At 39.5% G+C, this 15,684-nt stretch overlaps 1 protein-coding gene across 3 annotated transcripts in view; it reads right to left on the reverse strand.

The window, feature by feature from the left end:
- arhgap21b (Rho GTPase activating protein 21b) overlaps nt 1-15,684 on the reverse strand; it is a 37,994-nt gene that overhangs the window by 18,577 nt on the left and 3,733 nt on the right. For 2 of the 3 annotated variants that reach the window (XM_044219890.1, XM_044219889.1), the window contains exons 3-7: nt 8,509-8,688; nt 8,305-8,326; nt 3,472-3,564; nt 2,967-3,045; nt 2,830-2,884 (exon numbers count right to left, since the gene is read on the reverse strand). In XM_044219890.1, coding sequence (XP_044075825.1) covers nt 2,830-2,884; nt 2,967-3,045; nt 3,472-3,564; nt 8,305-8,326; nt 8,509-8,688 — 429 coding nt within the window. Of the gene's footprint in view, nt 1-122; nt 274-2,829; nt 2,885-2,966; nt 3,046-3,471; nt 3,565-8,304; nt 8,327-8,508; nt 8,689-15,684 lie in introns of those variants that run through there. The other variant, XM_044219891.1, reaches the window with a different exon arrangement.

Here is a 15,684-nt window from a genome sequence, read left to right on the forward strand (position 1 = left end):
ATCTGTAAAATCCGAAGACTACATCATGTAATGACGATGCTGACATGCATGAAATATGCAAAATGAGACAGCAAGCATAACATGTCAACGTCAAGTGGCTACCCAGTCTGCTGTTTGCTTACCAGATTAGTTGTTTCCCGAGAAAAAGGCTGCCGTTACAGCATGTGAAAACAAGAGTGTTAAAAAATCATGGGAGAGAGGGTGGAAGAGAAAACAATGCCATCAGAACAAAATGCACACAAAAAAAAAAAAAAAAAAGCAGCCACAGCAATGCCTAGGCTTGACATGCTAAAAATATACTAGAGCTGCAGCAGCAGTACAGAGGGGCGAAGAAGCAGAGATGTAGCAGGGGTTGCCACGTTACGACCTGCCTGTGCCAGTCTGTCCTGAGTGAGGTGGCAGGAGCAGAAGCTTGTCTCTCATGCTGCTGTTAAGTCTCCGTGGTTTTATCCATCTTCAGCCAGAATATTACGCTAACTGAACAAGGTGCCTCCAGTCTATGTCTCTCTCTCCCTCCCCCTGCTATTGCTCACATGACAGAAGCAGCAGCTGCTGATTATACATTCAGCTCTGATGGTACAGCTCCCCCTCCCACTCCTTCCTCCTCTCTCCTGTTCCCTTAACATCAACCTGTTCAAAACACAGAGCAGTCAGCTGATTTTATCTACTGGTTTGAGATCATCATTCATGCTGTTCCCTCTTTTTTCCCAGCTCCGTATTTCCACTGCTTTCCTGGCGTGCAGTTCCCTCCCTTTTTTTGCTCCCTGAATGTACACTCTCTTCGTCTCTTTGCTAAGCAACTGCTGCCTGTCTCCTAGCAGTCAGTGTGTGCTGCCTCCTACACTGTAATGTCATCCTGCTAGCATCTCTGATAATCCTCTTGCTCTTATGGATAGCCCTCATCAGTTTGCCTGCCTACATTAATAGTTATTTTTGTGTGGCTGCCATTTACTGTGCAACACTGTGGCCAGTGTGCACAACACACGTGTAAGATACAGTGGACTGTGTAAATGGGTACAGAGGAAAAAATAGCAAGAGAGAGGGAGGACCTAACGGAAGAAGGGTGGAGTAACAGTCCATTGGTTATAAGGAAGGAGAAATACTGATAACAGATGTAAGAAGAGGGTTAAGTGGATGTGCACAATATTTTATTTTTCTGTGACATTACAAGTTTAATTTTCATTGACTGAATATAGAATGTTATATCTAAATAATAAAGAGCATTGACACCACATTTTAAATGTTTAGATGAATGACTGCTTGCATATCTTTGATAGGGTGTGGTGCTTAAAGAGAGAAACAATACATACTGCAATTCTGGATCCCATACTCCTTAATGATTAATTGAGTTACCTATCAATTTATTTATGAGGATTCAATCTGGACATAAATGATCCACAAGGGAACATTTCAGGTAAAGCAAACTGCCAAGCTCTTTCATTATATAATTCATAAACAGGATGTCAGAGAACAATAAGCCCCTGGGAGAAGATTCCTGAACATCCTGACAAAGCACTTATGATTCGCAATAGATATGGAACAGATGAGCGCACCTTCGCTGTGCCCTGAATATGCAGAATGCATAGTAGCTGCATACCAGCTGCCTGCAGCATGCATAAAAGGTTAAAGGTGGGGTATGCGATTCTGGAGAAATTCAATCCATGGCACATACCATGATATATAGCAAGGACACAGCAAGTAATGCAACAAACATTAGCTACGTTGTGGGTTAGCAAACTGACTCTACAGTTGCTGCTAAGCTAACAGCCAGAGAGGATGAGATGATTTCCCAGATCCAGCACACCAGCTCCAGAGAGCAATACTCACAACTCTCCTGCTACTATAGCTAACATCACAACAACAGCATGTCTTGGCAAATTAGAAAGTAAGCTGAATGTCTGTGGGCAAGTCATTTAACGTTACGTGACGCATAAATCATGGCTGGAATGGCTGGAACAGTGTTGTGTAGCCCGGTCCAAGCCACTTTGTTTATTTCCCATTTACAGAGCCAGGGCTGTGTACAAACACTGGATTTTTTTCAGCACACACAGAATGGACAGCTAGCGGACCGTGAGGAGATATTTGCTGAATTGGACAAAAAGACGTGTATTGGATTAGCATAATTTCCTTGTTGAAGTTCAATTCATTTAGGTATGGTAAAGGTGGTCCATTTAGGGTGGTTGATGGTCTACATCAACCAGAATTACTGTACGTCTCATACCATCCAAAATAACACACATGCATGAATATATGACCACAGAAAGCAGCCCCCCTTCAAATTCTGTTGGGTTAACACCACAGTTAACAAACCAGTGAGGCTGTCACATGTAGTCCAGCCTTTATGGCAGAGATCTATATTGCCTAAGCATGTTGAGGGCTTAAAGATACCAGCCAGAGTAATGAGCAAAACTTTTATACAACTCAGCTGTTTAATGGAGGTCTATTCTGTATAGACCTAAGTTTGAAGACATATTTTTAACAAAATACTCTTACCTGCCTTTTGCAAGTCAAAACATAATCTGTATATATTTTAGCTAATGCTTGCTCTACAAATCCATCTGGCCCATTTCAGACAGAAATGCTGCTCTGGCCTGATTAGGAGGCCTAGATAAAGAGCTCTGATGGGAAAGGCCGGCTGTTTGCATCTCATGACTACTGTCCAACATGAACACCTTAAACTAGAGCAGCTCTGTAAGATCAGATATAGTGGGAATTATTGTGGGACTAGAGAAACAGGGAGCAGTTCCTGTTTTAAAAACTGAAAGAAAAACACAGGGTGGTAACATATGAACTGAACCCCATTTAAAAAAAATGTATTGAAAAACTTACCAGTTGCAGTATATCCTCATCTTTTGGCATGACACAAAGTTCAAGAAAGTCACCACTGTTGGAGAACAAAAAGATTTAAAACAGGGACAATACACCAACTGACCAGAATTATCCATACAAATTTATATAAACCTCACCTGTCTTGGATCAAGGATATAACCTCACAATAGGCTTTCCCGATGATGCTTGCTCCATTCACCTTCACTATTCGATCACCTAACAGGCGTTAGAAAAAAGTAGTAATGACATCAGTAACAGAGAGGGGTAGTAAAAGACTAAGCTATTTGTCTTAAGAAAGCATCGGTCATCTGATGTTGACGTTTCCAGTAACTATGCTGAAGGTTCTCTGTATCCACTAAAACATAAAGTCACTGGAGTATCTACCCAATAAATGAGCACAAAAAAAGCCCTTTCCTATAACTACATGGCCTGAAACCTGCACTCCTTGCATTTTTCCCCCTTGTGCTTGCAACACTCGAAAACACCCATGCAATATCTTAGAGGAAGTTTTCTGCTCTGTATGACATTATTTACAGGATTATGACTGGGCTATTGTAATGTCATGAGTTCCCATTTAATTACACCCCAGTCAATCTCTGGTAGGTTTTGGTTAATGAAGGACACTGATTGTTTGATGATTACCAGTGCAGAGCCCAGCTCCGTAAGCGGGGCCACCTTCCTTGACTTGTTTCACGAAAATGGTGTCCATCGGTTCTAGCCTATTCCGTTGTCTCCCTAATGAAAAGAAACAGGTCAGTATACATTATACAACAAGTATATAAAGCAAACATATAAGAGACTATAAAATGCAAAGTTTGTTTTACCTGCTTTAAAAAAAGATTTACAAAGGTTTACAAAATGTTAACAAGATGAAGACTGCCCATGGCAAAGAGCCTCTGCTAATATTTTAGGTATGTCTAAATGTGTCTGAAAGTTTATTTACGACCTCTTAATTACAGCAAGGCTGAACCTGAAATGTGGAAAACAACAACTACAAAACCTACCAGACTGAGCAGTAAATTGTTTCATGGCATTTAGGTGAGAAGAGAGAATGGCTGTGTATGAGAATGAGAGAGAAACTGGGAGGCTTGTCACAAGATTTGGAGCCATGTGAATCAACATTATGACAGCATAACAGACTGTGTCTTGGCCATTGCTTGCCCACATTACAACAGTTTTGAATAGATGTGATCATTAATTGGTTCAGAGAAAAGAAAAATCTCAATAAGGGGAAATTATGTGGTTTTAGGGAGGTGGATAAAAGCAGCTAAAGAGAGGAAACCTGTTTGCTCATGCTGCTCCTGTCTCCTAGCAGCTGCATGGCTGCAGAAAAAAAGAAGGAAAGAAAAGAAATAGGGAGGGGGTGAAAGAAAGAGACGAAGAGAAGGTAGAGTGACAGTGTGCTCAGCTGCACAACTCCCACTCTTTCCTTATAAACTGAAAAATAGCTCACAGCCCAAGAGTGGCTAAAATCCTTCCCTAGTAGTTAACATTCTGGTAGTGAGTCAGCGCACGATGGCTCACAAACTACAGTGAATGGGAAGGCCAGCACGAAAATGTTTTACTAAAAGTTGTTTTTAAAAAATTCTGGCATGATCAGTGAAAGAGGTTAAACCTTTCAGTGTCAACCAAAACATAAATTAATGAGAAACATGACTTTTGCCCCTGTGACAGACACAATATTACCAGCTATTTTTGAATGTTTTGTGTTTTATGCATTGGAAAAAGGGACCCAAGCAAACAGGTAGCTTAGCATTACTCAGTGGTTAATAAATCAATAATAATCAGCAATAATGTGTAAACCTTTGAAAACCTCACAAACACAGACACACTTGTGCCTCCATTTTTCTCTCTACCACACACGAGATTACTCATGCACAATCACATCCTGGGGACTCATTATGTAATACTGCAACAGGAGTCCCATACAACTACAGCAGCTAGGCATGCTCCCTCTGGTGGTGTACTATAGAATTGCATCACTATCTCCACAATGGAGCTGTTCATAAATCCATACATGAGCCACCGAAAACATTTAAATGTATAGTGGAAGCAACTCACTGTTTTTGCCTTTGCCACCTTGAAGAACATGAAGGAGACCCATACATTTGTGTTTTAATATTTATGTATTCAACTTATACTTATCAACTTAACAAGATGTAACTGTACAATGTGTACAATGGTGCTTTCTTTTTACAGTACTCAGTAAAATCAGTCTGACTAGATTTATCTTTGCTCTACAAGACTGCTCTGGGCAATACAAATGTCTTAATTATTTACACCCTGAAGCACCACCCAACCATAGATATCATACATAAACTCACCACCTAACTAGCTTTTGGCACCTAACCCTTTTTTAAAAGAAACACACCCAACATTATGGTAAATGCTTTTTGTTTGCCATATCACCCAAAGTTACATGGGATCAATATCAATCTCTGTGTGTTCAGTACAGAGACACAAAATATGTGGGAGTGTCCCTTTAAAACCAGTGAAAACCCCATCCAAGCAAATGAAAACACTGCCAGGTTTCATTTGCACTATTTTAATCACTTGGTGAATGGAGAGAGAGGCTTGGTAATGAAAATGATTTGCCTCAAGTGCCTACAGTTGGCTCGTGTTTATGCTCAGTCACTGTAAAGCTAATGAAGACAATTTTAAAAAAATACTGCCGAATGATTTGTGAGCAAAAACTAAACTTAAAATGGCAAACATTCAACAAAGCCCTGTTTCAAAATGAACACTAACAACAATGCCTGAACACAATGAGCACTTAGAGCAAATGAGAGACTAAATGACAGCTGTGATTGAGGTAAAAGACAGCCTCTCTCAATGTGAAAGAACTCAGAGTTGACAAGGGAACATTAGATCACAAGTTCTCCCAAACTTGACCCCAGACAGAAGAGCTTTGTCTTGGGAAGCAACGCACTCTAATACAATAACAGAATTGATGGTGGTGCGGCAGAGTGGAGGGACAAGAGTGTAACACTCATAACTCTGATGCAATGTTTTTATTCATAAATCCATGTTTTGGCACATATTGCCTTCTTCAGTATAAAACCACACTTCACCAGAATGATCAGTTTGTTCAAATGGTGACCAACACAATGACGTCATTAATCTGTCCAGCAAGCAGTGGTCAATGCAAGAGGTCTTAACTTTGTTCCCATGACTTCATATGTAGAGCTGTTCAAAGTTGTTTGGTGGATGCAAGAATTTTTCTATAAACAAATGTCTAATATTGAACACAATAGCAATGTTTGCCCATTACCAACCCCAAAAGAAGTAGGTCTGAATATACACAAGAAAAGTTATAGGCAACAAAAACTAACTCTTTAATTCTTGTTTTCCAAACCCTGCTATGAATTTATAGCAATCCCCACTTGCCACCTGGACATAGTATAGGTGTTACAATTGACTATTTGACCTCTTGACCCATCATATCGAAAGGATTCAGATGATTATAACCTTTGTAAAATCACGCTACTTGTACACACTGACCACCAATGCTTTTGAGAAAAATCAGAGTTGTCCTATAGACTAAACATATCATACAGATAAAGTGTATTTTTATTCTGAAGAGGGCAATGAGTTAAAAAAAAAGTATTTATGAATAAAAAAAGACTGCATCAGATGTATCTCTCCTGCCTCCTTTTAATCTCTGCTCATTGTTAGCCAGCATTTCTATTTCTTTGGTGTGGTACTGTGACAAGGCTAGCCAAGTCTGGACTTAAAACCATCCCAGGTTGTCTTTTCTTCTTCCATTCTGGTTTGCTGCCTACGAGCCCCCGTGTCCAGTATTATGCAACTGCCAGGATTCTTTAATATTCTCTCGGGGGTCAAGAAAAATCGCTGAGACACCATAATACCATTTTATCATGTGGTTATGGGCAGAGTCATTTACTATTTAGAGCAGCCTCTATCAAGATAAAAAAAAGCTATGTCGTGATTTTTAACAGCCTGTCTGTGCCTTGCTGGATTTGTGTGTGTCTGTGCACATCTACACGATTCACTGTGTACATACATCATGTACAGTCCATTCAGGATTTTAATTGGATGAAAGCAACAACTATCATTACACCAGACTGCAAACGAATTCAAACACATGTCGGCGAGTATGTACAGATGACCATGTGACTCCATGATGTCTGCTTTCTAATGAGTGGTGTCTCCACGTCATACTACACAACAGCCCACATGATCTGTTGCACCATACAGTGAAATCGCCCCACGTCTACCGCTGGGTGATAGATACAGTGTTATAAAATCAATACTGTGATATGACACAAGAAATCTTGGACTTTGGTTACTGTAATATTGCTTAGTGTTTCTGACTTTAAAAGGCTGCTTTACAGACATGTGACAAACATCTAAGCTTGACTGACTGTAGTGTTGCGTGTGAGTAATCAATTAAGAACGCCTCTGCCTGCTAGGTCACCATATCACATTACTAATGTTTTTCCTTTATCAATTTTCATGTGAAAATGTCTTCTCAAAACCACCAATAAGAATCTCACGCAAGATTTCAAAGTTTAAAGTTGCCTCCTTGGCAACCATACAGGATTGGAAATTCAATTCAGACTTTCAAATGACTTAAAAAGTCTTGCTAGATAAAATTCAAAGAGTCACATTGTGATGTTTTAGCATAAGACGTGACACTGGTCAAAATTACACATCACAGACAAACTCATCAAAACATATGACCATCATATTTTCTCTGGATGTAAATTGTTGTAGTTATTTATGTAAAATATCCATCTTCAGTATTATGCATTTAATTTCAAAACCTGTAAGGGCCTTTTTTCCTCCCTCCCTCCCTCCCAAGTATTTTTAGGGCCTGCTGGATCCTTTTACAAAATGTGTAATTTGTAAATGACTGCTGGCTAAACCCTTTGCTTATGTTTTTGTGAAAAAGCTAACAACCCAAACATTTGTTTTAAAAATGTAGCACTGATACTGGGCATGCCAAAATGGTGAGTGGACTATGAGGATTTGGTAAATATCTTTAAGTTATGTCACACAATGCATTTAAGTTATGTAACTTTGTATTTAAACAAATCAACATTAACTTATGTCAGGGGTTTGATGTGAGGTGTGTCTCTTATGAAGAGAGAAAAATTGAATGGTATGAGAACAACAAGGGGAAAGAGGGTCAGACAAACACAGCACACAAAATTGAGGCCATCTCTTTCTGGCAGCCTTTTTATGGTGAGGGAAAAAAGCAGCAAGAACAACAAAGTGAAACAATATGAAGAGGTGGGTCAGTGCAGGACAGAAACAGGTGGTGCTGACCAAACCTTTCATGCCTCCACAAAAGGTCAGTAACACACAGGAGATACACTGTTCTAATCGCAAGGAAGCAAAAAGAGCCAAAGAGTAGATGGATTAAGAGTCATTAAAAGTCAGAGGCACTGCTCTGACTTAGCAGTGCTGAAAGCCAGGCATAAAGAGGAACAACTGAGTTTTTCTGCTTACCTCTGCGGCCATGATCTTCCTCCTGCAAAAACACAGAAATACTCAACTTACTACTTGACTTTGTTGCTCATGGTCATAGAATTTAGGTATCAGGCTTTTTGCTGACTCAGTGTAATCTTACACGATAAGCAAACAATACTCAGGTGTAGGAAACTCGTGAAAGCTTCTGACAAGTTTCATAAGTAATACGATCCTGAAATTTACCGGGAAGCAGTGCATGGTTGACTCCGGCGGGTACACAATGAAGTGACGCAGGGTGAAGCCGAACCCTTGGGAAGTTCGACGCAAACGCACAGTTTTAGGTCTCGGCCATGAGAACTCCTCTTCTGTTGGGTATTGTGCTGCAGGAGAATCAGCCAAGCTTGTCCACTCTGGAGATTCATTCTACACAAAGAGAAAGGTGGAGAAAGGAATTTAAATTAAGTAGTTCTACTTTCACTTTTACACTGACAAGAATGAGATCTGAGAGATAACTGCTGAAAATTTTGCTATGAAATCTTGAAATTGAAAGTGTAAATGCTGGAAACCCCCAGCGCTAAAAGCCAAAAACAATGTTACTAAAACTACACCAAAAACAAAACCACCCCCAATTTACACAAACCAACAAATTACCTTTTAAGTGGAGTTACTGTAAATTAACACTAACAGTCATTCATTTAAGTTGGACATGGATTAGAGGAGAATGGGCTTTTGAAAAACATTATTAGCTGTACAGTGTATACAGTCAAGTCATGGTATCCCATTTTCACAGGTGAAGAGTAGAGCATGTCAGGCTTCATGGCTTTGGACACCCACCCTTGTGTTTACTGACTATTTATAGCCTCACACCTTTGTGGTATCGTGTGTGAAGTAACACCCCCCTTTACTCAGATCTCCCCATATCATATTCTCTGTTCCAGTTTGACTTTCAGGAACGCCTCTGTTCAAACTGTCTTGTATTTCCACACTAAAAAAGCATTTTTCCTCACCCTGTCTCAAACAAATCCCCTCCCCCACAAAGCACAGACTTTCCCCCACAATGTGAGGAATTTGATGAGCTTGCATTCACGCTATCTCTGCCTGGGCAGATGTGTTGAATAAAATGTCAGTGAATTACCTGCATGTTAACCTAAGCAGAATTTGTAAGGTTTACTTGCGATTAATGCAGCTGCAAATCTAAACAAAAATTCTGCAAATCTGACCTGTATGTTTTGATCCATAGAGAAATAAATAAATCTGAACAGCTCTCCCACTTGATCCAGCTGTTGCAGGGAGTAGCGAATGAGCCAAACCACATTTCAAAAAACAAACATGAGCAACAGTTTGTTCACACAAACTTAAAACCACCCACGTCCCATCCAGTTGCTCTAAGTATGTCACAGGATGAACATTCAGCCTCACACTCAGTGGTTCATTAGAATTATATTGTGTGCCTGGAGGTGTGTACCAAGTTAAAGCATGTTTAACTGTACTCTTTGAAGAATGTTCTATTGCTTCTCAGCAACCAATTTTTTTCTACTTTTCAACCATATATTTCTGAAATAGGCAGTAAGATAAAATGCACTTTGATAGTAGTAGTTTAAGTGGCAACCAGAGATGTTGAACACATAAGGAGTTCAAACGTGCATACTGTAGAGAGTAAGGACCCACAGCACTACTGCTGGGAAACAGAGCTGCAGATGCAGCTGACACCCATGTATTTTGATGAAACTAGCAAAACAGGTTTTACTGTAACCAAGCTTTGGCTGTTCTGTGATACTCGCATTTCCATGTTGTAGTCTGTGTGTGTACGAGGTCTGGGTGCCTTCACGCCATTAGGAAACATTCAAATCCATACCTGGAGAAGCGCTTGTGGTGATATGACAATAGATCAACTACATGTTTGAAATGCCTGCTTTGCTCCCCTCATGTCTCTAGGGCAAGCCAATCCCATGCTACTGGATCTGATTTAGCAGGCAGTGCACAGGGCAATTTCCAACCCTCTGATCTTTAGACATGGACGACAGAAGGGGGTGTGGACCTCCTGACAGACACATGCCAAGCAGTGTTATCATTGCATAGTTAATATTGTTGTGACATTCCAGGTCAATAAATTCCAGGCACATTTCCCACATGGTTTCCATTTCCTCTTATTTAATAAAAAACAAAAAAGCCTTTATTAAGGATGGATGAACAAAGAAAGACTGTAAACCTGATAGACCAGATTAATCATGCTTTCAAATAACAGTGACAAGAGGTCAAAAGGGAATCAACATAAAAAGGAGAAAATTATTACTTGTCAAAAAAAAAGGGGTCTACAAAGAAGACCACATGAAAGGAACACCCACATCAAGATACAGAGCTAACCTCTCCTGCCCATAAATGAATGCCTCTCACCCATTTATGAATCACCAGAATGCTAGACTGATATTTGCAATGGGTGACGCAGTTGGGAGGAGAGGTGACAAGGCCTGTGTCTCAGAGTGGGAACACTAACTTCAACCACCAGATCCCAGTTAGTCTGGAGATATTCTATATTTTTCTATTTGTAAACAAATCCCAAGGAAACAGCAAAACCAACAATGAATAGATCTTTCAAATACTCCCTGTGTAGCAAAAGCTTGATATACTGTGGCTTATTCATCTGTGTCATGGACCTCTATTGTTGTCCAAAAACGATTTAAAAAAAAAAAAAAAAAAAAAAACAACCCATTGCACTGGTTGACATGTTCCTCCATTATGATGTACATGGGCACTGTTTGAGTCAATCCACATCCTGCTAAATATTCACTAGATAACCAAATATGTATTCCAAAGCTGAAAATAATCCCCCCAAAACGCACCATTTACTCCAGTTTGCGTGACATTTGCTAAAAACTACAGTGCCCAGGTGTGGCATTACTAAACTTTTTTAAAAAAGTTTAAGTATATATTCATGACCTGTTTTTAAGGATTTCAGTCTTGAGTATGAATAAATGGTCTTGGGGCAGAGAGCCACAGACAGGCTGGGGAGTTGGAAAGACTAACAGACTGTTGGTTTTGGTCTTTTCCTGGGATCTGTTGAACCTTATCCTGTAAACACAACCCCAAATAATGAATGAATGCATACTAGCACCAGTACAACAGTATCTAAGGCTGGTGTCTTCTACATGCATGGCTACCATACAATTGCACTGAGGTGCCTGTCATGGAGAGCTACAGACAACTCAGGGAGACATTTTCTTGCATGTGTTTCACAGTGCAGAAATGTTGATTGAGCTGTGGCTACGAACCCAGACCCATTCTCATCCATTTAGATTGAACCTCTTCACAGAGTTCTATTTAGCGTGTAATATTTTACACACTATGGACATGCATGGACTATGCATGGACATAAAATAACTAATACCCTTAAAAATCTAACCTTGTTTGACATATGGTACACAGTTTGTACCAACATATTAAGTGACATGCTAAATCCAGAGTACACGTGGTCATTTTCTGAGAGATTGTAAGATGACTACATCAGTGGTTCCCCAAACCACAGAGATTAGAGGGCAGGCAAACCAATACCTCCCACTGACATCAGAAATTTTAGGGGAAACACTGCATGCTGTTTACACGCCACAAATGTTGATATCTAGAGTCTATGTACACATCAAGCGGCAACCTCCAGGGCTGAAAAGTGAAGCCAATGCGGAAGTGCCTTAAAAATGCCTAATGACCAGCAGGGGGCGACTCCATTGGTTGCAAAAAGAAGTCAGAGTGTATAGAAGTCTATGAGGAATTGACCCTAATTCTCTTCTTGATTTATTACCTCAGTAAACGGTTTCCTAATGAGTTTATGGTCTCAATCGCTAGTTTCAAGTCTTCTTCAATACAGCATGATGTTCATTTTGAAAACGATGGTCACATTTAGAGTAAAATAGACGATAAAGCAGGGTATGCTTTAGGGCTTAAGGTTTTTTTTCCGATAACTACATTTTGTTTTGAAGCTTTGTTTTTTCGCTAGCCAAAATTAGAATCCCAATTAATATCACAGTTAACGTGAATTATAGATGCACCTTGCTAACCTAGCTAGCGCTAGCATTAGCTGATTACTTAGCATTTGCTATGCTCCCCAGCACCACCCCCTCGTCCAAATATGGTCACTTCCAGTCACTGGTAGCAAAAAACCAAGATGGCGATGGCCAAAACGCCAATCTCGAGGCTTCAAAACAGTAGTCCACAAACCAATGGGTGATGTCACGGTGACTACGTCCACTTCTTTTATACAGTCTATGGTACACACACACAAAAAAAAAAAAAAACACTGGAATTTCACAAATATTATGAAACCACACTGCATGGCCTGCATGTTTAAAAAACCTCTGCTGACATCACCAAATAACACATTACAAGCACCACATGACATCAGCTCTAAAAACATCAGAAAAGTACACATCCTTAAAATGTGAATCAACCTAGTTCTCTGTGGGCTGCTAAATTCTACACCACATCCCGTCCAAACCAAGCACTTAACTGTGAAAAGCCTAAGATAATGATACAGAGGGCCACTGGTGAGCCCTGGGCGTTCCAGCCATGTAGTGCAAGACAAGGTTAGGAGCATCATTACTCTATGTGTGTTTCGTGCACGCCACACTTCTAGTTGTAACATACATATGGGACAGAGAATTGGCCTGTGGCTACTGTTCATGCAAGATGTCTTTCTAAAATGCTGGCACTTTTCCATTACAATTCTTCTAGCATCATTGTCTAAAAAAAGTCAAAACATGATTTTTAAACTTACCTTGTGGTTCTGCAACTGTGGGGACATGTATTTTACCAATTGTAGAGTTGGGCAATAACCAATTCCATGCTAAAACTGATATTTACATTCATAATTTGTGTTTCATACGTGTTGGTACAGGCAGTAGACCTCAATAACTACAGTGAATGGACACAATACTATACACACCTGCCCAATATGGTGCAATCTAATACAGTAGCCCTGAAATATTATCAGTGTGACACTTATTGTACCTTTATAATGTGTCAGATAAACACTGATTCAACTCTAAGACCATTTCTGAGTTTGTTCTTTCTGGTGGTACTGTATTAGACAAAGAAATGCCCCCAAACAGAGTCTGTCATAGATTGTGGTCCAAATATGCATTTCCACACTTCCTGGAATACCCAGGAAAAATCAACCCAAAATCAACCGAGTAAAACATACGGATGCCACATTGCATCTGTTGGAAACAATATCAGTGACTGAATTAAGGCTGCGCATCACCCTTGCATAAGTCTAAATGTAGAATAAAAAAATAAAAAATAAACATACCAGCAACCATGCCTTCTCAAAGAGAATGAGTGCTGTAGTAACAAGTCAGCGGGATGAAATTACTGATGCGTTTGGTTTCTCGAGGAGCGTGGTTTCAAAAACACAGCTGTTTAGTTCTTTCTCTCACAAAGCTTTGCCAAAGCTGTACATTGAACTTTTTTTTGTCAGCGCACTGTAAATAAGTTAGGCTTGTATGAAATGTTGATATTAAAGATTTTTTTACCAAAGACATTGGGTCCATTGTTTTTGCCAATACCACATATCTCTAATCTGCCACATTGCAAGGAACGGATTCAAGATGACATGGATTTTTGTATTGCACAGAAACTGTGCAATGAGGAAAAACTGAATCACATTTCTTGTTTTCCCCTGAGACATCACAGACACAACCATAAGGCAACAGGAAGTAACAGACTTCTTCTATCCAATTGAAGGTCAATTTTCCCTTCCGACTGCCATCAGTTAGACATACCATGCGATGCCTGCACAGAGGGTTCTGTAAAAGGCAGCCAGCCTAAATGAGATAAACACTGAGCTTTAATGAGGCCAAGATTGTGGGGACAGGGGGGTCTGTTTGTCAATAGCCCCCTGCAGTGCTAAATATGGATCGTGCTTCGTCATCCAAAACAGTCATTCATTTCACTCTAATTTCTGTTCTACTGGAGCATAACAAGCTGAAGTGCAGGTATTATGAACCATGAAAGTCTACTCATCATACAGGAGGCACAAATTGCATAGTTTGATACAATAAATTCCCCAGGCTATTACAGAAAATCCTGCCACAGACATACAGCAGGTTGATCACCATCCAAACTAATCTCTGTGCTGCAAACTCAATATATGACCAGAGGAACCAAGAGACATTAAGCCAACTCTGTCTGCTACTTGGATTCAGCTGTAATGTTTGAATACCATGCACTATTCAGCTGATACAGCGGACAAATTCTCCAGTGTAGAGGAAAAATCAAACAACCAGTAAAGCCAAAGACAAAATTCTTGATTATTGTTGCCAGCACAATATATACAAGCACTATCTACCAGGCCATTTATCAAAATGGTTGTAAAAAGGTCAAAAGACGAGAAAAGACTGCATGACTAGTACAAATGGCTAAATGTTGTCTTACAAGCTTGAAAGTAGCTACCATTGGGAGACAACAGAGACAAGCTAACAGACTGCTCCTCATATTTTCAGTCAAATGTGTTTTTCAGAAAAATAGAATAGACATATGTTTAATCACAAAATATTATTTTCTGTGATGCAGCACAATAAAAAAAATTGTTTTGTTTTGAGTTTTTTTGTTTAAGGGGTCTCTCTGTGCTTCACACTACATTTGAGGCAGTAACACATCCTCTTCCTGCTGCTTGTTTACTGTAACAAGGCCATGTTTTCTCTGAATAAAAACAAAGGCACACCCATTTATCACTGAACATCTTTTGACCGAGCTCTGTCAACTGAGACCATCAGAAGTTGTTTTGATTTTTTGCACATTTATAAAGTGATTAAAAAAACATCCACTTTAGGGAAATTCTTAAGTCATTAAATCCACAGTGTCATCATTTCCAGAAAATCCCAGGACCAGAGACTCCAGGGGGTTTCCGGCTCAAAATTAGCACATGAATTGGTTTGTGTGGTAGCCTTATTAGAAGGGTTGCTAAAAGACGGATTTCACTGACTGCATTGTACTGAGGTTTTTCCTCACACAGTACTAACCAGTGTCTTTAATGAACTTTTGACAAAATGGCCAAGTGGACTGGTTGATGAAAAAAATCCACCAGCCAAGCATTTCTTTTTACCAGCCAAAATAATAAATTGCCTTTTTGTGTCACATTCATTTCTGTACATTTCATTGAGATAATAAGGTATTATGTTGAATATAAACTTAATAATAATAAAACTTTATTTATAGAGCACTTATCAAAACAGAGTACAAAGTGCTTCACAACAAGAGAAATAAGATACCACAGTGAATGGCGAAATATAAAGAAATAAAATACATAAAATACACAGAAGCAATAAAATAAACAGTAAAATAAACAACCAGTTCAAGTAAAATCAGGATATGCTTTCAGATAAAAATGTGTTTTGAGACGAGACTTAAACGAAGACACTGACTCAGACA

Source organism: Siniperca chuatsi, linkage group LG13 (genome assembly GCF_020085105.1).
Source record: "Siniperca chuatsi isolate FFG_IHB_CAS linkage group LG13, ASM2008510v1, whole genome shotgun sequence".
Classification (NCBI taxonomy): Eukaryota; Metazoa; Chordata; class Actinopteri; order Centrarchiformes; family Sinipercidae; genus Siniperca; species Siniperca chuatsi.